Source organism: Mustela nivalis (genome assembly GCF_964662115.1).
Source record: "Mustela nivalis genome assembly, chromosome: 6".
Taxonomy (NCBI): domain Eukaryota; kingdom Metazoa; phylum Chordata; class Mammalia; order Carnivora; family Mustelidae; genus Mustela; species Mustela nivalis.
In genome coordinates this window covers 83,341,035-83,364,410 of record NC_139025.1, presented here as the reverse complement: position 1 = coordinate 83,364,410, position 23,376 = coordinate 83,341,035, and the positions used below count along the sequence as shown (strand labels likewise).

The 23,376-nt window shown below is 39.4% G+C and overlaps 1 protein-coding gene across 3 annotated transcripts; it reads left to right on the top strand.

The window, feature by feature from the left end:
* The first annotated feature begins 65 nt into the window (after nucleotides 1-65).
* On the top strand, nucleotides 66-22,785 carry MAPDA (N6-Methyl-AMP deaminase). Of its 3 annotated transcripts, none has more exons than XM_082735438.1 (11): nucleotides 66-324; nucleotides 5,297-5,512; nucleotides 5,765-5,895; nucleotides 6,411-6,471; nucleotides 10,307-10,394; nucleotides 12,513-12,594; nucleotides 15,721-15,847; nucleotides 17,104-17,184; nucleotides 19,506-19,644; nucleotides 21,221-21,321; nucleotides 22,150-22,785. In XM_082735438.1, the coding sequence occupies exons 2-11, from the start codon at nucleotides 5,450-5,452 to the stop codon at nucleotides 22,342-22,344; spliced, it is 1,068 nt and encodes a 355-aa protein (XP_082591564.1). In that variant the 5' UTR covers nucleotides 66-324; nucleotides 5,297-5,449; the 3' UTR covers nucleotides 22,345-22,785. The 3 variants fall into 3 exon arrangements, with proteins under 3 accessions (XP_082591564.1, XP_082591566.1, XP_082591565.1); XM_082735439.1 differs by having other exon boundaries at nucleotides 142-1,153; XM_082735440.1 differs by lacking the exons at nucleotides 17,104-17,184; nucleotides 21,221-21,321; nucleotides 22,150-22,785 and having other exon boundaries at nucleotides 19,506-19,781.
* Nucleotides 22,786-23,376: the final 591 nt, after the last annotated feature.

Genomic DNA, 23,376 nt, shown 5'->3' with positions numbered 1-23,376 from the left:
TCGGGGATTTCGGTACAGAAAAATCACCCCTCTTCCGTGACTCCCCTCCGTGTGTGTCTGCGTCACTTCCGCGAAGAGGGCACCTCACCAATCAGAATTGAGGAGGGTGTAGCTTGCGCTGAAGTTCGACTGTGATTGACCTTTTTTTTTGGATTTTTCTGGGACTGCGTTTTCGCGGAAGGCTGACCCGTACGGCATATTGTGGGCGCATGGACTGTGTCAGGGAAGCTCAGGTTGTCGCTTTTCTACAAGCCTTTCCGTCTGAAGAGAGAATTTAGCTAAGTCCTCATAGTTGACTCAACTGTTGACAGAAATCTTTAAGGGGTGAGTGTGTGGGGACTGACAACCAGACCTTCTTGGACGACAGGGTCCGCATTGAGTAATCTGGTGGGGCAAAGTAGGGTTAGAACTACTGAGGTTGGTTGGTGGCCAGGAAGAAGAAGGGGTCGTCCTCAGATGCTAACTATCAGTACTTATTTAATGCTTTCATAGTTTAAAAAGAGATCTCATTTAAATCTGAAATTTAGTCATTGAGGCCAGGTGCAAAATGAAAAAACTTTTACAGAGGTTCTGATTCACCCCATAAATGTTTCCCCACAGATAAATACTGTTAATTCCCTTGTATTGGGGCTCTGCAAAGCTGACAATAAATAAAACACTCAGCCTCTGTTTCTCGGTTATAAAATGGCATTCTCCTCCACTTCAAAAAGTCTGTGATTCTAGGGTAATGTTGAATATATCCACGGAAAAGGGAAATCACAGAAGAGAGATGATTATTACCTCTGATACCGTGTGAGTCTTGTCAGGGGTTTAAAATAATAAAGTTTCTTGAGTTCAGGGTCTGCAAGTCATCACCCCTAGGGAACCGCTTCCAGAGATATTTAGAAGATTTATAATTTATTGATTGGAATCTGGTGACTGACTGCAGGGGCTGAGGTGGAGAAGGGAATCAGGATAACTCTAAGTATGGTTACTTCGAAGCAGTCTAGCAGAATAGTAAGAGCAAGAGTTTAGGAGTCCAGCCAGTTTGGATTTGGAGGTTTGAGTCAGGATAAACTGAAAAGATTTAGTGTTGAAGAGCTCTTAATGACTTCAGGGAGAGCAGTTCCTGTGGAGCAGTAAGGGCAGAATTCATGTTTCACCTGAATGGGAGGTAAGTAAATGGAGGCAGCCAGTCTAAATGACACTTTCAAGGAGCTTAGCTTAGAATGAAAGGAGAGACAGGGCAGTAAAGAGGAATATGGGATACAAGAAAGGCTTTTGTTTGCTTGCTTTTTAGGTGAAAACAAATAAAGGACATGCATGTTGGTTCCCTGAGAGAAATTAGCCAATGGAGAGAGAGGTTGAAGGAACATAAAATTGAGAGTAACTGATGGAGTAATGACTTGAAATAGCTAGGAGGGAATGGGATCTAGGGCACAGATCAGTGTTAAGGACAGAAGAATGAATCCTTTTTCTCTGAGTTATGAGAGAAGAAAGTGTGTAGATAAAGGTAAACTAGGGGCACCTGGGTGGCTCAGTGGGTTGAGGCCTCTGCCTTTGGCTCGGGTTGTGATCCCGGGGTCCTGGGATCGAGCCCTGCATCGGGGTCTCTGCTCGGTGGGGAGCCTGCTTCCTCCTCTCTCTCTCTCAGACTCTCTGCCTACTTGTGATCTCTGCCTGTCAAATGAATAAATTAAAAAAAAAAAAAAAAGGTAAGCTAGGTGTAAGGGAGGGAATTCTTGCCTCATGGCCTCTCTTTGTAAAGCTGGCAGCTGGGTTGTCAGTTCGGTGTGAGGTGATTGGGTCTAGTGGAGTGCTTGAGGTGTTTGGAATTGCCTCTGATGGAATGGGAGAAGCATAACCCTGAGGTTGTTAGGCCTGGGGGATATTTGTGTCTAAAATGAGAGGAATAAGTGCTGCTTTCTGGGGTGTCTTGAGTTGATTGCAGCCAAAGAAGAAGAAAAACAAATTGTAGGACTTTAAAAAATATATACAGTGCTGTAGAAGTGAATTTTTAAAAATTTAGGTGGTATTGGGGCATCTGGGTGGCTCAGTCATGAAGCGTCTGCCTTCGGCTCAGGTCATGATCCCAGGGTCCTGCTATCGAACTCCCACATCACAGAGCCCCGCTTTGCATCGGGCTCCCTGCTTGGTGAGGAGCCGCCTTCTTCCTCTCCCACTCCCCCTGGTTGTGCCCCCTCTCGCCGTGTCTCTCTCTGTCAAACAAATAAATAAAATCTTTAAAAAATAAAATAAAATAAAATTTAGGTGATATGTTAGAAATGTTACTTTTTTGATAAAGAACAGATCAAGAAAACTGATTCAGGAAGAAAGAGAATGGAGCAAAATTTGTGATATGGGTAACAAAGAATTGTTTTCTGATTATTATTTTTTAACCTGTTCATTCTTACGTAAAATGAGGATAATAATATCATGGGTTGTGAGGATTAAGTAAAACAACCATTTAAGAAATTTAGCATGCCTGGATCATGATAAGTGCTTAATAAAAAGTAACACGTGTCTTTATTATTCTGAGTTCCCTTTTCTTATTTGGGCATGAAAAAAGTTCTCTGGGAGGGGCACCTGGGTGGCTCAGTGGGTTAAAGCCTCTGCCTTCCGCTTGGGTATGATCCCAAGGTCCCGGGATTGAGCCCTGCATCGGGCTCTCTGCTCGGTGGGGAGCCTGCTTCCTCCTCTCTCTGCCTGCTTGTGATCTCTGTCAAATAAATAAATAAAATCTTTTAAAAAAATTATTAAAAAAAAAAAGTTCTCTGGGAGACAGGAGACTTGGTCTTGGCTCTGCTTTAACTTGATGAAGTATAGTACAAATGTAGAAAGATCTTATCTCAATGTGTTGCCTTTCCGCTCCTCACTCCCATCCTAGCTTCTTCCCACCCACACCCAATGTTGCCCAGGAAGATAGAATTTGGCAGGGCATGGTATTGTTGATGGCAGTATCTTTGGCATGGATCAGTGAAACAACAGTTTTTTAAATGTGTAAAGATTGCACTTTTGGGTGGATCTCAAATTTACAGAGGTTAACATTGTAGCCAGTGGGTCAGTAAATTTACTTAAAGACCAGTCTTGAGGTTGGTTTGAATGTGGCACAAAATAAGATCAGAATGCTAGAGTGGGATTGGAAATATATATATTTTTTAAGGTTTTTATTTATTTATTTATTTATCAGAGAGCAAGAGCCCACACTGAAAGGGGGAGCAGCAGGCCGAGGGAGAAGCAGGCTCCCCACTGAGCAGGAATCCCACTGTGGGACTCAATTCTAGGACCCTGGGATCATGACCTGAGCTGAAGGTAGAGGCTTAACTGACTGAGCCACCCAGGCATCCCTGAAAATATATTAAAAAAGCTAGCCATTTGTCAGATTTATTATCAGCCTGCTATGAAAAATGTCCTAAGTACTTTTTTAGGCTGTCATTCCATTGTCTAAACATAGAAGTTCTTCCCTCTCACAATTCATAATAATAAAATTGTTTTGCAAGGTTTTTTTTTTAAAGATTTCATTTAATTATTTGAGAGAGAGAGAGCACAAGCAGGGGTGGCAGGGAGAAGGAGAGGGAGAAGTAGACTCCCCACTGAGCAGGGAGCCAGGCACAGGGCTCAACCTCAGGACGCTGGGATCATGACCTGAGCCAAGGGCAGATGCTTAACTGACTGAGCCACTCAGGCACCACTGTTCTGCAAGTTTTAAAAATTATTTAATTTTATAAATAATTACTTTAAACCATGTTTTTATTATTTTTATTAAAATTATTAAGTAAATTATATAAATTTATTGATTAACATTTTAATTTATTAAAGTTATTTCAGAAAGCAGTCAAGTATTACATGTTTGTAAAACCTTTAAGTTGCAGAACACTGTGTAAGGTAAATTAAAGCAAAATTCTCTCCCCTGACATTTTCCACTTCCAACCCATAATTATGAATAAATAAAACATGCTTTGTTCATAAATGCCATCTTTCTAAGCAATATATTTTGCTACTTTTTGGAAGTAACATTATATCATAGAAGTCTTTCCCTATAGTCATAGATACTCTGTTGGACTGAGATAAAATTAATTTAGCCTACTGATAGACATTCAGGATGTTTCCAGTTTTTGCTATTATATAAGAAATGTATTTTGGGGGGCGCCTGGGTGGCTCAGTGGGTTAAAGCCTCTGTCTTTGGCTCAGGTCATGATCCCAGAGTCCTGGGATTGAGCCCCGAATCCGGCTTTCTGCTCAGCGGGAGCCTGCTTCCTCCTCTCTCTCTGCCTGCTTGTGATCTCTGTCTGTCAAATAAATAAATAAAATATTTTTTAAAAAAGTGTGAATATCCTATAAGATATAGGATCATTTTTTTTTTCAGATTTTGTTTATTGGATGGAGAGAAAGAGAGTGTGCACACAAGCAGGGGGAGTGGCAGGCAAAGGGAGAGGGAGAAGCAGGCTTCCCTACTGAGCAGGGAGCCCAGTGCGGGGTCGATCCCAGGACCCTGGAATCATGATCTGAGCTGAAAGCAGACATCTAACCAAATAAGCGACCCAGATGCCCCAGGATAAATTCTTAAAAGTAGAATTATTGGGTCAGAAAATAAATGGTGTTTTGTGTTTGTGTGTGTTGATAGATAGTGCCAAATTGCTTTCCAAAAAGACCATATCAAGTTTTGCTTCCACCAGAACTTTTACTCATACCTTCACTAATATTGGATATTTTTCTTTTGAGATCCACAATTTTTTCTGGATAATTTTATAAGTTAAGTCTTCCACATGAACTTTAAAAATCAATTTCTAAGAAATAACGTGGAATATTTTGATTAACATTGAGTTTAAAAGTCAATTTATGGTAAATTGATTTTACCTACAGAAGATGTGTTTTTCCATCTTAATGTTGTCTTCTATGTATTTTGGTAGGAGTAGTAAGCATGTTAGTTAAACAGCCTATCATTTTCATGTGTTACTATTTATGAAGCACCTCCTATAGCATTTTGTTGAAATGCCACTTTTATTTCATCCTGTGTTGGCCTTTCTGTGGATTTCTGTGGCTCTGTGCAGTGTTGCACAGTTTTTAAAAAATATTTTATTTATTTATTTATTGAGAGAAAATGCACACGCATGCATGAGCAGGGGAGAGGGGTAGTGGGAAAGAGATGGAGAGAGAGAATCTCCAGCAGTCTGAGGCCTTTTCTTATTTCTAGGTTAGATTGTTAATTTGCCTAAATAGTGTTGAAGGGGCTTTTGTCTTTTGAGGTATAAAGTGGCAAATTCTGTTTCTTTGTTTTTATGTCAACGTCTGAAAATGTTCACATTTGTTTAAATAGGGGAAGCTGAGCCCAGAGCTACATATACAGGTTATCGTATCAAAACGTGTGGATGTAACGCAATCTGAAGGAAATTCAAGACCACAAAACTTGCTGGCTGAAGCACATTGTACCAGAAGAGTATTTGGAGAAAGACCTTTCTGTGAAATCAGGATGGAAGCAGAAAAACACCAACAGCCATGGAAGACATCCTTTTACTCAGAATTACCTAAAGTGGTAAGAATTCAACCACAGAATTCTGGAGTGGTTGCTAATTATAAAAATGTCTGTGTTTGTTTGTTTGTTTTCCACAAAGAAAAGTACATTTTACAGGGAGAATTTGTAAGATTTGTAAACCTTAAAAGTTATATATCTACATCTAGTAGGCAGTTTGCCTACTGCAGATTACAGACATCAGGTACCTGGTAGGATGCTATTAATCTGGTGGATACTTGAGAAATTTTTATTGACTGTATTCTCTTGTTTTAGGAACTTCATGCCCACCTGAATGGATCCATTAGTTCTAATACCATGAAGAAATTGATAGCCAAGAAGCCAGGTCTTAAAATCGACAATCAGATGACTATGATTGACAAGGGAAAGAAAAGAACTTTAAAAGAGTGAGTTTAGGGAAGTTGTGGACATGCTTCTTTTTATCTCTGTTACTGTTTTGAGATTGGAAATAGTCTATAAGAATCCAGATTTTAGTAGTTAAAGGAATTGGGTAGCCATCTGCTGTGGAGAGTGTAACTTGACATACAGCATTTTTTTCCCCAGCTGTTAGACCATTGACAGTATTTTTAATGCTTTATGTTGTTTATAAAGTTATACTATATTAGAATATTCTTTAGACCTGAAAATGTGGGCTTATTGATTTTTCTTCCTGTTTGCTGCTAATCAGCAGGGAGTAGGGAAGTGGCAAAGGAAAACTGTTTTTTCCCCACTTAAAAGTAACATTTAGTTTTCAGTTATTTGATTATCCTCCCAGGTCAGTGTAATTTTTGAAAAACCTATTCTGTAGTTCCTTACAATATATAATTAGTATTAGTCTAAAATATATTCATTCAATTTAGTGGGCTTGTGTCGAGTGACAAGTTTTTGATGACTAGAGTATGTTAAAACTTTCCTGTTGCAGATGTTTCCAGATGTTTCAAATTATTCATCAGCTTACTACTAGCCCTGAAGATATTCTAATGGTGAGAAATGAAGAATTATTAGAGTGGTTTAAAATTTATTTGTAATTTATGCCCTTCTGGTATTGCACTTGAATTTTTGCTTTCATCAAGAGTCAACTGAAAAATATTTTTTGCTTTTTTATGGCAACTCTTTTCAAAAGCCATGTAAGACATTTGCCAAGAGCTAATTATAAGAGATCTGAGAAGAGAAGCAAGGTCAATGTATTCTGTTACATAGAGGATAAAATCTTGTCCTGTTTTCCATATATAACATGAAGTATTTGAGCATAGGTGGGCATTCCTTTGATACGGCTTTATCTGTATTGCTTGAGATACTTTTAAGTGCCTGGGTGACAGTATAGAGAATGAAGTTCAGAAGTACTTAGAGATTGAATTCTCTCTGGGAGTGAAGGACTAGAGGACACCACTGTGTTCTCTTACTTGTAGCTCTGTGATACTACTCTCTGATATGGAAGACTGGTTTCTGTATCATTGTCTGACTAGGGTGGTATTTTATTTTAATTTTATTTTTTTAACTTTTATTTATTTGTCAGAGAGAGCACACACAAGCAGGGGGAACAGCAGGTAAACAGAGAAGCAGGCTCCCTGCAGAACAAGGAGCTCGATGCAGGACTTAATCCCAGGATCCTGGAATCAGGACCCGAGCTGAAGGCAGATGCCCAACTAACTGAGCTACCCAAGTATCCCTACATGGCATTTTAAAATGTACTCTTTTTAAATGGAGAAAAACAGAATCCTTATTAGTGTTCCTAACCATTAGGAAAAAAAATGTGGAGTAAGAGGAAAACTTGTGTTTCTGGAAAAATAACTTTTGACTGGTCAAGAAAGAATTTTCCTTCGTGGCTGAAACTGATCCTCATGATAAGTATTAAGTAATTTAATTACCTTTTGGTGGAGAATTAGCTCTAAAAGTCTAATTCAACAAAAGTTGCTCAAGTGTCCACAGTGTTCTAGGCACTCTGCTAAAGACTGGGAGGTAAGATAGATGGACATGGTCTCTGGCCCCTGAGGAGGGAGAGAGACAGATCCATAAGCAGATAAATCCAACATAATGAGGTAAGCTATATGTTAGAGATACATATAGGGACTTACAGGAACCTAAAGGAGGATTATCTAATTAGCCACTCAGCAGACACTATTGAATGCTGCTAGGAATGTCTCACTTTCTTTTGTTGATTGTAACAGAGCAAAACTGATGAAATCTTGGATTCTGAGAGCTTATGTAGGGCTACAGTAATGCCAGGCTCATTATTTTATTATTTTCAAAACTGGTAAAACACTTTATTAAAATGAAGTAAGGGGGCACCTGGGTGGTTCAGTTGGTTGAGCATGTGCCTTTGGCTCAGGTCATGATCCCAGGGTCCTGGGATCGATTTCCACATCAGGCTCCCTGCTTCTCTCTCTCTCTCTGCCCCGTTCCCCCTGCTTCTGCTTTCTTTCTCTCTTGCTCTCTCTCAAATATATAAAATTTTTAGAAAGAAAATAAAACAAAATAAAATGAGGTAAGGAGGGGGTCCCTGCCTGGGTACTTAGCTCAGATCAGGATCTCAGGGTTATAAAATTGAGCCCTCCTTAGGCTCAGTGCAGGAGTCCCCTTGGGGATTTGCTCCGTCTGCCCCTCCCCCGACCCTTGCTAAATCATGCACTTGCACATGTGCTCTCTTTCTCTCATATAAATAAATCTTTAAAAAATATAAAATGAGATAAGGAATTAAGATTCTGTGATTTGACATAGTGGTACTAGAATGAGCAACTTTAGGTGGTTCAGAAGGATGACACTGAGAGTGAAGTTAATAACATTTACATATAATAAATGAACACTGTAGGAATAAGCCAAGAGATTCTTTGTTGTGTGTGGATCACTTAACAGTCTAGTCAAGATGATCTGGATGTAATCTGAAAGAAAAAGGATTGGAATGTGTTTGAAATAATAATATTAACTATTACATGTGCCAGACACTACATTCAAGACTGCTCTCTGAAGTGGGTATTTTTATTGTTCCCGTTTTGCAGATGAAAAAAACCCTGAGGCTTAAATTGATTACACGTAACTTGCTCAAGGTCACTCACAGAGAAAGCAAGTGGTAGAATTGACTGTCTTTGGTTCCAGAGCTTATATTCCTTCTCATTCAAGAGATGCAGTCTTAACATCCTTTGTAAGCAGAAACTTAACTAATCGTGATGTACTCTGTCTGAAGAAGGAACTCAAATAAGAGTTGTCCTTAGTACCAGTTGCAGTGTGGAGCAGAAAGGGCTGAGTCTGGCAGACACAGATGTGGACATGGGTAGGGATGATTCCACAGGCCTCGCTAGGACCTAGATAAATTGTCTCATTGCTCTCATTCCATACTTGCCAATAGTCTTCTCTTGTTTTATTTGGTTTCACTGGCTGCTCAAGAAACGAAGAGAGGGGGCATTGGATGGTAGCTATGGTCTCATCAGTCACTGAGGACTGCCACTTCATACCCTCACTTCACCCTCCAAGTCACTGCATACATAACAGATAGGCTTCTGCATTAGCCACATGTGAGCTGGAGTAGAGGGAGCTGGCTTCTCTGTGTCTGCTCTGGAGCCAGTAACTAGATGCAGTTCCATAGCCTGCATAGATGAGGCCCACACTCTGGTGGTAGCATTGGCAGCAACACGGAGTTTGGGGAGCACCAGTGCTATGGGGTCCAGTGCCTGTGATGATGGTACAGAAGCTGCAGGGTCATGCTTGGTGGTGGAGAAAGCAGGGGTGTCTTGCTTGGTCCAAGAGTGTTACATGGTTTTGAATGCTTTTGTGTTGTCCTGAGTTGTATAATTTCTGAGGCTGATTCTCCAGACCTCCTAGTGAATCTCAGCTTAGTAATATTTATATTCTAATATTACAATAAACTCCTTTTTGTCTTAGGTAAGTGTATGTGTGTACACACACATATGCGCGCGCGCGCGCACACACACACACACACACACACACACACACACACACACCTGATGAAGCCCAGACCTTAGATTACAATGAATCCACTAAAGTAGTCCCACCTTGTTAGGCACTGTCTACACAATCAGCCAACCCTTGTTCCCTTGCCAGGACGTTGCACTTGCCCACTTATGTGCATGTGGTCAAAACAGGTTAAGATTAGGATACCAACTACAAGCATTAGCTAGAGCTGGTTGTCACAGCGTTTCCAACCTGGTCCTTTTTTCTTCTAGATTTGGTACTTTTTTAGGATTCATTGCAGAGAAGGAAAACATGCCCTTAATCCTTTTGATATCTTTTACCCTGGTAATTTAGTCATTTTTGAGTTGTTTAATTTGTGCTAAATTGGATACCATTTTACTCATATCTATCACCAATTCTCTTTGCCAAAGAGAGTTTTCTTAGTACTCCTAGGGACAATTTCACCCTGCCTGAAGAAACTTTTGAAAAATCCAGCTTATTCATAAATAACTTGAATAAGAACCATAAGCCATGACTTTGAGTGGTACATCAGTAATGCCTAATTGTTTCAGCCACTTATTTCCATACATACCTTCCTAGTACTGCACTACACACTCAGTTTTAGGTTTGCCTCATTTCTCTGTCTTATTAGCTACTGTTATGAACACTAGAAAATGAAGAAATGGCTAAAAGGAGAGAAGAGAAAAAGTATGTAAGATGTGCAGACTTGTTTGATGTGAGCAATTTCCAGCAAGGGTTGTGACAAAGCAGGTTGTCTTAACCACATGAGAGACTTCCAGCATTTTTTGCAGATCAAATCTAATGTGTGAAATAAAGCTGTAGCATTTGGCATTTTCATTGGGATCCTTTCACTAACCTTATCAATATTGTGTCCATTGCCTTAACCATCAGGTCACAAAAGATGTCATTAAAGAATTTGCAGATGATGGTGTGAAGTACCTGGAACTAAGGAGCACACCCAGAGGAGAAAATGCTACAGGTAGAGTTTAATTACGTCTCAGCAAATGTACTTTTTTCCTCTGTGCTTTGATGATTCATGTGTTTGTAAGTTAAGAATATGAAGCACTTACTTTTACACTGTAGTAGAGTCAACAGTCCAAATCTTCTGATGCGCATTAGTGATGTACATTATTAATGAGTGAGGTGTTAAATTAAAAAGTCAGGTCAAGGGGCGCCTGGGTGGCTCAGTGGGTTAAAGCCTCTGCCTTCGGCTCAGGTCATGATTCCAGGGTCCTGGGATCGAGCCTCGCATTGGCTCTCTGCTCAGCAGGAAGCCCGCTCCCCCCCCCCCCCCCCCGCTCTCTCTGCCTGCCTTTCTGCCTTCTTGTGATCTCCATCTGTCAAATAAATAAATAAAATCTCTTTAAAAAAAAAAAAAGTCAGGTCAAGAATTATCTGTTTAAGGGAAATTACAAGGCCTACAAAAATTTCGCTGGTTCTTGTTTTTTCCTCAGTTTGAGGAAAGAATACTTGCTCCTTATAGTTACATTGTCTTAAACAGAGGCTACTTCTTGCTCCTTTCATCAAGGGCACTCGTGAGACAGTGCCACTGAGTAGATGCTGAATCGTGTTTTATTATGATCACAGAAATGAAGGTTTTTCAGTCATTGCATGGAGACTGATAGTGTCTTATGCCAGGAGCAAGTGGTGATGTGGTAGAACCTCTCTGGATGGAGATGAGTGCATCTGGATGTGGTTTGGAGAAACTTCCTGGAACCCTCTTTTCATAAGGACAGATTGGAGAGATAGTATGTGGGGTCATTGGGTCCCTCTTAGTCCCTTGTCTGTGACCTGAAAAGGCTCTGCCAGTTCATCTTGTGACATGTACAACCCAGTCATTTAGGGGATAAGCTTTTTAAAACTCCATAAAGTAAGTGTTGAGATGGGACAAGCAGAAGATTCTTATCTCGCATTTTTAAATTGTAGGATCAGTTCCAAGTTACCCTGGTGAGGATAGTGAAAGGGAAGGAGAGAAAAAAAACCTGCCACTTACTAGAGCTAGTTTGCTCTGTGAATGGAGATTCCAAGAGGGATGTTAACCTGATATGCAATAATAGGGGGATGGTTAGATAAGGATTAATGGAATATGAGGCAGCCACTAAAAATATTTGCAAAGCTACTGTAAAGACTTAGGGATAACACTCAGAATATAGGACTGTATTAAACAACTGAATAGGGTACATATATACCTGGTAGCATCTCATCTATTAAAAAAATATGTATACTTAGAAAAACAGAGTGGTTATCTCTGAGTGGTGGAATTACAGGTTACTCATTATTTTTTTCTTTATAATTTTCTGTGTTATTGGAGATTTTCTGCCAAAAATAAGCATTCTGTGACTGGGTACAAGAGTATTTTAGAGGAAGTTGTTCTGGAGAGTGCTCTTTCAGAGCCCCCCAGAAGAAGAGGACTTGTACACCCAAAATTGGAAGAACTGCTATAGTGCCCTGGATAGGAAACACTGAGCCTGACCAGGGTTGAAGAGACAGGAGCCCAAGAAGGGATTTTTTTTCTGGACCAGCAGGAGAACATTGTTCTAATAGAGGAAAATCTTTTGTTTTTGTTTCTGTTTTTTTTGAGGCCAAGCCTTAGAAAAGGGCTGTTCCTGTGTTTTTAGAACAGGCATTTTAGATTTTTACAGCAATTTGTGTGATGGGGTTTTTTGTTTTGTTTCTTTTTGTTAGTTTTTTTGTTTGTTTGTTTGTTTGTTTGTTTTAACTAGGCTCCACACTGAACACAGGGCTTGAACTCACGATGCTGAGATCAAGAATTGCCTGCTCTACCAGCTGAGCCAGCCAGGCACCCCATGAGAGTAGTTTAATTTCTGTTAGATCTAAGAATAATTTTTAAATGGGCTTATATTTTGTATGTCTTTCTTTCCATTTCTGCTTTTTAGTACTTCATTTAAAAAAATGTACTAAAGTACTGTTAGCATTTATGAAAATGTACCCATAGGACTATGTTTTAACTCCTCTCTAATTATGCCCTTGTCACAGCATAAAGTAAAAACGTAATTGTTCATAGAGGGATGCTAATGTTGAAGGATAAAATAGTTGATTATCTCTTTACAAATACTTTCTTTATGTCCTTTTCCAGGAATGACTAAAAAGACTTATGTGGAATCTGTACTTGAGGGTATAAAACAGTCCAAACAAGAAAACATTGACATTGATGTTAGGTAAGAAGCATTGTACCTAGTGTTCACCATTTTAAAAAAACTAGAAGGTGAAAATGTTGTTATTTTGATCATAAGTATAATAGATTTTTATAAATCAAACAATAACTGACTTTTAGAAAAATGGAGTCAAGAAATCTATTGCTTAAAGTTGAGAATGCAGTGCTGAGTTTATTCATGTGGCAAAACATTTTGAGTACTGTTGCTCTAGACAAATACAGTTTCCCATTGCTCTTCAGCCAAAATCCAGACTTCTTATTGTGGCCTACATGGTCCCATGTGATTTGGTTGCCTCTCTCTCTTTTTTTTTTTAATGTCTTTTTTTTTTTTTTTTTTTTAAGATTTTCTTTATTTGACAGACAGAGATCACAAGTAGGCAGAGAGAGAGAGACGGGGAAGCAGGCTCCCTGCTGAGCAGAGAACCCGATGTGGGGCTCGATCCCAGGACCCTGAAATCATGACCTGAGCCAAAGGCAGAGGCTTTAACTCACTGAGCCACCCAGGCGCCCCTGGTTGCCTCTCTTACTTCAATAGCCTTATGTGGACCACTTGTCATTATTACACACTGGTTTGTTCTCTGTTCCTCAAATAGGCCAAGAATGTCTCATGTCAGCATCTTTGTACATCCTGTTACTTTTGCCTAGAACACAGTTCCTGCCATATCCTTGCATGGCTGGTTTTTCATTATCAAGTTCTCAATTTGACTGTCACTTCCTCGGGGGCCTTCCTTGACCATTTTATCTAAAGATTCCCCCCCACACACACAAATCCTCTAGTAATCCTTTCTATTTCCTTATGGCACTCTTCTTGATAAGATCAGAAATTATCTTGTTTTATTTGTGTGTACATACCTACTAGAGTATAAGTTCATGAGGCCAGGAACCTTGTCTTTTGTTTACACAGTACTTAGACGAGAGATGACACTAATCAGGGCTCAATAAGTCCTTGAAGGAAGAAAGCTACCTGTATAATTTCTGCTTATAAAATCTCTCCAAATTAAGCTTAACTAGACTAACACCCACACCCTTCCCAAAAAGAAGCAGGCAAAAGAAGAGAATTCAGAAAAGAAGACCTACAAATGACTGATAAGTCTGTAGGGAACTATTTAATCTCACTAATCAGGTAATTTTTTAAAAAGATTTATTTGAGAGAGAGAGAAAGTGTACAGGGGCTAGGGGAAAGTCAGAGGGAGAGGGAGAGAGAATCTCACCCAGACTCTCTGCTGAGCATGGAGCCGACATGGGTCTAGATCTCACAAATCTGAGATCATGACCTGAGCCGAAATCAAGAGTTGGACACTCAACTGACTGAGCCACCCAGGCATCCCGATCAGATAATTTTAAAGATTTTTATTTGTTTGTTTATTTATTTATTTGACAGAGACAGAGAGGGAGCACAAGTGGGGGGAGTAAGAGAGGGAGAGGCAGGCTCCCCACGGAGCAGAGCCCATTGCGGGGCTCAATCCCAGGACCTTGGGATCATGACCTGAGCTGAAGGCAGACACTTAACGACTGAGCCACCCAGGCGCCCTCCAATCAGACCATTTTTTTTTTTAAAGATTTTATTTATCCATTTGACAGACAGAGATCACAAGTAGGCAGAGACAGAGAGAGAGGGAAACAGGCTTCCTGTTGAGCAGAGAGCCCGATGCAGGGCTCGATCCCAGGACCCCGGGATCATGACCTGAGCTGAAGGCAGAGACTTCAACCCACTGAGCCACCCAGGCACCCCTTAGACAATTTTAAAAAGAAATGTTACAATGCCATTTCTGTAGCCCCCCCTGCCAGAAAACAGGGTAATGACCACTGTTTGTGAACTTACGCACTGCTAGTAAGCGTATATAATAAATAAAACCTCTTTAAAAAAGTAGTATGTATTAAGATGTATAAAAATGTTTCCTTCTGACCCAGTACTCCACTTCTAGAAATGTATCCAAAGAAATAAATTGATTTTTGTGTAAGAATCTTTATTGCAGTGTTATTTATTTATTTTAAGTATTTATTTAATTTTAGAGAGAGTAAGAATGTGAGAGAGCATGAGCAAAGGGGAAGGACAGAGGGAGAAGAAGCAGACTTCCTGTTGAGTGGGGAGCCCAACACTGGGCCAATCCTAGGACCCCAGGATCATGACCCAACCCCAAGGCAGATATTTAACCAGCTGAGCCACCCAGGCACCCCTATAGGGTTATTTATAAAAAAGTGGAAAATATCCTAAAACATTTAGCAGAAGACAGTTATGTTATGGTCATATGATTTATATTGTTTTCTAATATTTAATGCTAGGATAAACTGTGAATTTAAAAAAAAGACTGCATTTATATATCATTGATCCAAATTTGATAAATAAATAAATGCTGGAGGAATTTCATGTGTGTAAAAAAAATAGATAAATTAATAAATGTGAGAGGAAAATTATGCAATATTAGTAGAGATTCTCTGGGTATTAGATGGCTTGTAGAATTTCAGCTAACATGAAGAATGAACTTGTATCAGCTATTGGATATGTGTTAGAATATTACCAATTTTTTAACACTTACTGAAATAATGAGTCTAAGCCCTCTAATGAAATAACACACCACCACTTATGAAATAATCTTGCTAAGAATTTGAATCTGATCAAGCCTCTAGACTAGATCCAGTTTTCAATTTGTAGGAGATACAAGAGACAGAAGAAATAGGTTAACAACACAGGAATTCACTCAGCAAAATGACTATTGTAGGAGACTTTATAGAAAAAGGATATGGTTTCTTTAAATTCAAGAAATAAATTCAAGAAAAACAGTGGGGGTTTGCGGAGAAGGGAAGGTGGGGTGTGGAGGGAGTGCCTTCAGAATAAATCTGAAGTCCACTGTGGACTTCAGTTGAATTCTGAATCAAACTAAAAAACAAATGCAAGAATAAAAAAAAAAAAACATGAAACATTTAAGAGTTTGAACACTAACTAGATGTTTGGTACTATTTAGGAATTTATGGTCTCAAGCTGTCTGGCAAAGTAAGCTGTCCTGTCAGTCAGGCTGTACTTCTACTAAGTGACTTACATGTAGCCTGCCATACCTCTCTGGCCATACTCAGAGTTGTTTTTTTCATCCTCACTATATTTGTTTTCAACTGTGTTTTTCTTATATTAAAGGTATTTGATAGCAATTGACAGAAGAGGTGGCCCTTCAGTAGCCAAGGAGACTGTTAAACTTGCGGAAGAGTTCTTCCTCTCTGCTGACAATACAGTTCTTGGCCTTGACCTCAGTGGAGACCCTACTGTAAGCTGTTTTTCTTAAATACTTTTTATTTCTGAAAAGTAGAATCAGTTTGTGGGATAAGTATTAGGTTGGGGCATCCTGCATTCTCCAGAGGTCTAGCAGGCTCCCAGTGGATGAAGACCTATTCTTAAATAAAATCTTAAAAAAAAGGTGGATGGGGGGCAGCACTTGGGTGTCTTAGTTAAGCATCTGCCTTCAGCTCAGGTCATGATCCTAGGGTCCTGGGATTGAGCCCCACACTGGGGCTCCCTGCTCAGCAGAAAGTCTGCATCTCCCTCTCCCCCCTACTCATTCTCTCTCTTTCTCTCAAATAAATAAAACCTTAAAAAAAAAAAAAAGACCTATTCTGCCCTGGATGACCAGAATGTCTATAGCAGCTGTTCTCAACCAGGGTTCTATGGAAGAATTAAGCTCTCTAAAAAAGAAAAAAGATCTGAATGAGAAGAGAGAAATTAAGTCATTACATACAGTGTTTATCTAATAATTAGTATTTAATTATGGCTATGCCTTACTTATCTCACAGAACCCCCCAGTTGAGAAAGGCTGGCCTAGAGCTTCTTGAATGTCAGATTCAAACACAGTGTCTCACTTATGTTACTACTGATATTTTGGGCCAGATAATTTTTTATCCTGGGAGAATGTCCGGTGTATTGCAGCATGTTTTGTAGCATTCCTTTCTTCTCTACCCACTGGATACCAGTAGCATTTTTGGTTGTGACAGCCAAAAATGTTTCCAGATAATACCAAGTTCCGGGGTGGTGGGGGGATGGCGGGGGCAGAATTGTCCCTGGTTGAAAACCACAGGATTTAGATTGTCCCATGAAACTGGTTCTTAAGGCTTTGTCTAAACCTGGACCATTGTGCTCTCGTTTCATTCATCCATTTGGTAGAAGCTTTCTTTGCTATAGTCCTACAGGTTCCTAAATCAGGTGGGTTCTCCTCCTTAGCACTAGATATTTAGGATTTCCTTACAGAAATAAAACTTGGTAACCTCTATATCTAGTGTGGCTGATTGACTTCAGGTTTGCTGATATGTGACTCAATATTCTTGACAGCAGGGATTGTTTTTGTGAGCTTTATGTTCCCTAAAGTGTCTGGCACACTGTAGGTGCTTTATAATTGAAATTTTCAAATGAGCCAATCTGACATTTTTTCACTTGCCATTATTTTATTCCTTTGTTTATTGACACACAGTAGCTGATTCTTCAGTCTGCCTAGAAGTTTCATGCATCTTCATTTTAACTTTTATCTTCAAGGTAGGACAGGCAAAAGACTTCTTGGAACCACTTTTAGAAGCTAAAAAAGCAGGCCTGAAGTTGGCATTGCATCTTTCAGAGGTAAATAATATTGTAAAATTAGGCTGGAGAAGATAGATTACGGTGAAAATAATCATTTGTAAATGGCTAAAATTAAACCTGGAGATTAAAAAAAAAAGACAAGAAGGAAAGTAGAAATTTTTTTATTGTAAATTATGATAAAGGTATGACTTGCTTTAGTCCCTTGTTACTGTTTCTGTTTTTGTCATTCATGAGGGTGGCTATTGACTCACAGTATCATTATGTCATTAAAAAAAGTTATTGACATCTTACTAAGAAAATGTGTTAAGTTTTCATCATCAGTCTTGTCATTGGCAAGCTGTCACTGAAAAACACCAGTTCATCTCACCTGTCCTCGTAGGGTAAGGGACCTCAATGTATCACGTGCACTGGCAAGAAAAGAAGTAGCTCATTATTATTTTATAAGGCTCATCAGAAGATCAGGTGCCCATCATTGGGCCCCAGCTCCTTGGCAACATGAGCACAATGACAGATAATGTAGAGATGATGGCTAGAGAACAGTCACTTACTTAAGCACATCCCTATGAGGCAAACAAGGGAGTCAACTACACTTTCCCCCATTTTACGGATGGGTTTACGTTATAACGAAGTACTTCTATTTGTTTTTGGTTTTTTTCTTTCTTTCTTTCTTTTTTTTTTTTGACATACATTTTCTTTTTTCTTTTTCTTTTTTTTTTTTTTTGACATACAAAAAGCTGTACATGATTAGTGTATACAGATTGATGAATCTGGAGTTTATTGTCTCAAGTACAGGAAATAATACTTAGGCTACTTTCCTCACAGAGTTATTTGTATTAGATGCAGTAATATATAAATGTTGAATAGCATCATGACTTAAAAATTAAGGAAAAATTGGAGCTTCTTGTCAATACTGATATTTTCATGTCTATAAGCAAAGAGTAATCTGGTGGCAGAACTTAAAAGGTAGGATCTGTGTTTCCACACTCTGAACAAAAAGATCTGTCACTCATAGGACTTCCCTCTTGCTAATGGAACTGATGTCTGATTGAAGCTTATGGTCAATAAAATGGAACAACCAACATGTGTTACTGTGACCCGTTATCTGTGGTCTTTGTGCACAGCATCAGAACCTTCCCTTTACCTTAGTCTCTGTTGCTTTTCTTTTTTTTTTTTCTTTTCTTTTGCCAATTTGTTTCCTTAACAATTCTTTTTAATATTCTTTATTCTGTTGCTTTTCTTGTTTGATTCATTAGATATGAAACACTTCATTTCCTCATGTTATGGTCATTTGTCTTGTAGGCTGTCTAGCAGATAGAGTACATCTAGACCTTTTCATGGTAGCTGTGGTATGTATGTAGCTACCTGTGTCAAAATAAAACATAAATGGGGCACCTGGGTAGCTCAGTCCGTTAAGCATCCGACTCTTGATTTCCACTTAAGTCATGATCTCAGGGTCATGAGATCGAGACCCAGATGGGTTCTGCATGGAGTCTGCTTGAGTTTCTTTCCTTCTCCCTTTGCCCCCCACCCCCCGCTGCTTGAGCTCGTTCTGTCTCTGTCTCTCTCAAATAAATGAAGAAAATCCTTAAAAAAAATAAATAAAATAAAACATGAGTACACTACACAGAGAATCTGGGCCCTGGAGTCAGACAGAGCTCCATGGCCTTAGATAACTTGAAAAAAAAAAAAAAACTTTAAATTTTAACTACATAAGTTAGGTATATCTGAAGAAATCCCAAGTGTAGAGAAGTGTAATGTAGAAGGAAAAAAAAAAAAAAAAATGAAAGGTCCCTTTCTTGTTTCAGTTCTGTTCCCAAGTTGATCCTGTTACTTTTTCTGAACTTCAGTTTTTTTCATCTTAGTACTTTATAAGAGTCTTGTGAGGTTTAAAGGAGAATTTATTGTGAAAAGGCACAAAGCAGGTCTAAAAGTGTTTATTATTATTATGCTTGTTAACCATAATTATTACTACCTTTGAAACAAATCTAGAAGAATATTGGGAAATGAATGGGAAAATAAAGGCAAAGAAGAAAGCTGGGAAGGTATAGATAGTTCAGCTTTCCAGAATGCATTATCTTCTCTGAGAGACAAAGTAGCTGGCTACAGAAAAAAGTACCTTTAAAAATCCCTGAAAGTGGTACCTGGGTGGCTCAGTCATTAAGCATCTCCCTTCAGCTCAGTTCGTGATCCCAGGGTCTTGGGATCGAGCCCCACATTGAGCCCTGCATTGGCTCCCTGCTCAGTGGGAAGTCTGCTTCTCCCTCTCCCACTCCCCCTGCTTGCGTTGTCTCTTTGTCAAATAAATAAATCTTTTTTAAAAAATCACTGAAAGAGGTTACTTATGCCCCCCCCCTTTTCAGATTCCAAACCAAAAACAAGAAACACAAGTACTTCTGGATCTGCTTCCTGACAGAATTGGGCATGGGACATTTCTCAACTCCTCTGAGGGAGGATCCCTGGACCTGGTAGACTTCGTGAGGCAATACCAGATACCACTGGGTAAGGCGTAAGGCTTCACGTCCTCCAGACAAGAGTGTACATTTGTCCCCAGCCACCAGGTTGCAACCCTTATGTGGAGAACTCCTATTCTAAATATTTAAGTGTCATTTAGAAATTAAAAGTTGCTTGGACATGTGCCTCCTGAGCCTTAAAGTAATAGAAAGTTTTAGCTTCCATTAGAATATAAGCTCCATGAAAGCAGGGCCTTTGTTTGTCTTGTTCACTGCTACATTCCCCAGTTTTTGGAACTCAATAATTATTTTATTGAAGGAATAAGGGTCATCTAGTATTTTAAAATGACTTTAATGAAATTAATGTTATGAAAATGTATGACATTTATTTAAAAATTAAGAATTATGGAAGATTCCAAGACATAGTTTTATATGTGTGTTGACTATTACGTATTTGTCCTCATGTGTATTTAACAACAAATATTTTTGAAGTGCCTGTTCTGTTTCAGTTACTTTCAAATTGTTGGGAATAGAGCAGTAAACAAAACAGGCAAGGTTTCTTTCTCAAGGAACTTATATTTTGGCATTGGTAAAAGAGATAGTAAACAGTTACACAAGAAAATGTCAGTGTTTGAAGAAAATTAAACAGTGTGAGATAATAGTGATGAGATAACCACTGGTCAGTGTTATGGTTGGGAAAGGCCTTCTCCGGAGGAAAAAAAGCAGTTGGCTGAAAACCATTTTACTGAATGATCAGTTTGCAGAAACATTTGTGTGTGATGTGTGTTTTTTAATTACATATGGAGTTTTCAGCAATTCATAATGAGATTTTTTTTTCTTTTTACTAAGGACATTTTTAAACATCCACAGAAGTTACGAAGATGGAAACACTTACATAGCGATTAGTGTGGTAGTTCAGCTTTGTGCCCAGCCGTGTGAGGGGGGCAGGCTGCCATCCCTTAGACTGAGTCGGCCTTATGTTGAGGCTGCCTTATCACACTGAGCAGATACCATCAATTAAGTCAGTGAAGTATTTCTGCTGTGGCTGGGGAGCCCAGTGTAGTGTGTCAAGGCAGGAATTTGTTAATAGAAGTCATTCTTAAGATGGACTTAACTTGCAGCAGACAGGGAATAGATGGTTGTCTGACTAAACGAGTTTAGGGGTTTTCTTTAAGTCCATTTCTGCTCTTGGCTTTTTATATAATACTGTAGCCCTCAAGCAGTGCTACCATTTGTTTTAGCCTCCACTAGAAGACCAGGAAGAAGTGCAACAACCATTCAAAAATTCCTTCATGACTCTATCCTGCTTTCTCCATGGGGACTGGCTTATAACATTCCCCTTTCCTCTCCATTTTGGATAAAAGAAAGGGGGACACACATAGCTGTGAAGAAGATATTAATTCCCTGCCTGGCACAGTTGCTGCCAAAACTTGCAGCACATACATCCTGTACCACTACACTAACTGAACTATAAATTTTCATACCTAAGGTCAGTTTTGTAAAGTAATGAACTATTGAAAATTAACATACCTCGGAAAAATTTCTGACGTATCTACTTGGTGAACACTGGTGAATGAGTCTACTAATCTGCTTTTAATAAGAGACTTTTTCCTCCCTTCATCTAGAACTCTGTTTGACCTCAAACATCAAAAGTCAGACAGTTCCATCTTATGACCAGCATCATTTTGGATTCTGGTACAGCATCGCCCATCCATCTGTGATCTGTGTAAGGTGTTTTGTATGAAGTATTTTGCTCCTTTTTTGTTTTATTTATTTATTTTTTTAAAGATTTTTTTTTAAAGATTTTATTTATTTATCAGAGAGAGAGAGGGGGAGAGAGCAAGCACAGGCAGACAGAATGGCAGGCAGAGGCAGAGGGAGAAGCAGGCTCCCTGCTGAGCAAGGAGCCCGATGTGGGACTCGATCCCAGGACGCCGGGATCATGACCTGAGCTGAAGGCAGCTGCTTAACCAACTGAGCCACCCAGGCGTCCCCTTTTTTGTTTTATTATTGTAGTAGGTCGACAGTCACTACTAGCTGACTGCCTCGTGTGCCTCGTGTGCCTTGGGATGCTGCCAAAGTAGAGGAGTGAGAGAGGATCAGGGCATGTGAGGCTGCAGAGGGCCAGGTGACTCAGGTTTAGCTCTATGGATAAAGGTCCTAGGCAGTGCCCAGAGAAACATAAAAAAATACTGATGCCCAAGTGCCCATCCCTTGAGATTCTGTTTTATCTGATCTGGGGTGAGTCCTGTACACAGATACATTTTAAAAGCTTCCTAGTGATTTTAATATGCAGCCGTGGTTGAGAGCCCCTGCCTTGGTGTTTTTGAATTTTGTTTTAAAAAGGATAAACAGGCCTATTTAGTTAGAGATATGCATGGATGCATTTATAGACTTGTTTAGACTCTTAAAAGAAGCATGGTAAAGAGGGAAATATAGACTAAACATGAGTTACAGTTTTTAAAAAATCATTTCCTTGTTAATTTTAAAACTTTTGTTTTTTGTTTTATTTTGGTTTTTGGTTTTTGGTTTTATTTTTGTTTTGTTTTGGCAGACCGATGATAAGGGTGTTTTTGCAACACACCTTTCTCAAGAGTACCAACTAGCAGCTGAAACATTTAATTTGACCCAGTCTCAGGTGTGGGATCTGTCTTACAAATCCATCGACTACATCTTTGCTTCTGACAGCACCAGGTCTGAACTGAGGAGGAAGTGGAATCATCTGAAACCCAAAATGTTACATTTTTAAGCTGCAATGAGGTGAACTACTTTTGAATATGTGTTGCAACCAAGAGCTTCCTGACATCTCCCACATAGTAAACTGTCCACCACTCCCTCTGAAGCACAGCAGCCAGGTACCACGGGCTCCATCACCAGTAGCTTACTCATGACTGGTCCCATGGCTGACAGGCTCTAAAGTCTTACAGAGCTTACCTCCATGCTGCTTACTGGAAGGGACCTGAAGGTGGCGGCTATCTAAACTCCCCACACAGCACCTTGGTGGCTCAGTGGGTCAAAGCCTCTACCTTTGGCTCAGGTCATGATCCCAGGGTCCTGGGATCGAGCCCCACATTGGGCTCTCTGCTCCCTGGGGAGCCTGCTTTCTCCTCTCTCTCTGCCTTCTTCTCTGCCTACTTCTGATCTGTCTGTCAAATAAATAAATAAAAAATAAACTCCCTACTACACCAGATATTTGACCAAACAGTCCGTCTCCATTAATGATCATAAACCTTGAGGAAAATAAAGGAGTTTGTCATCAAGAAGAGTTTTAGAATAACTAAAGGTGAGGAGAAGGAAAACAAATTGCCCCCAAAACCGTTAAGCCTTGTAATTGTGACAACAGTGCTCTGTATTTTGTTTTCCTTGTTTTACTCAAATTCCCTTCACTTAAGTATTCTCCAGAACTGCTGACTCCAGGTTATACTGTATACCATGGATTTTTTTGAATACCCAGTAGTCAGGGTGACTACTAGTGACAGATAAAGCTAGCTTCTGAGATCTGGCTTTGTCCCTCTCATGATTAATCCCCCTGGAATCAAGGTGGTGGGTTTTTTTAAATGTTCCTAACTTATCCCTCTGTAATTTTGACCATAACGGAGCTATACCAGACGCTTCTTGAGGTCTCCTTAGGTTTCTATTTCCTGCTTTTAATTTGACTTCTGATTGTTCCAAAGTTTGTTCCTGAAAGAGCACCATGGTGGATGTAGGAGTAATTTAAACTCATAACTAAAATATCTCCACATAACATGTTACTTTAAGCTTAATGATATCAGAGAATATA

What these genes read in the sequence shown, in the direction of transcription:
- MAPDA (XM_082735438.1), top strand. Translation starts at nt 5,450, where the DNA reads ATGGAAGCAGAAAAACACCAACAGCCATGGAAGACATCCTTTTACTCA. An exon ending in ACTCAGAATTACCTAAAGTG is followed by an intron (nt 5,513 to 5,764) that starts GTAAGAATTCAA and finishes CTCTTGTTTTAG; the next exon opens with GAACTTCATGCCCACCTGAA. An exon ending in GCAATACCAGATACCACTGG is followed by an intron (nt 19,645 to 21,220) that starts GTAAGGCGTAAG and finishes CCCTTCATCTAG; the next exon opens with AACTCTGTTTGACCTCAAAC.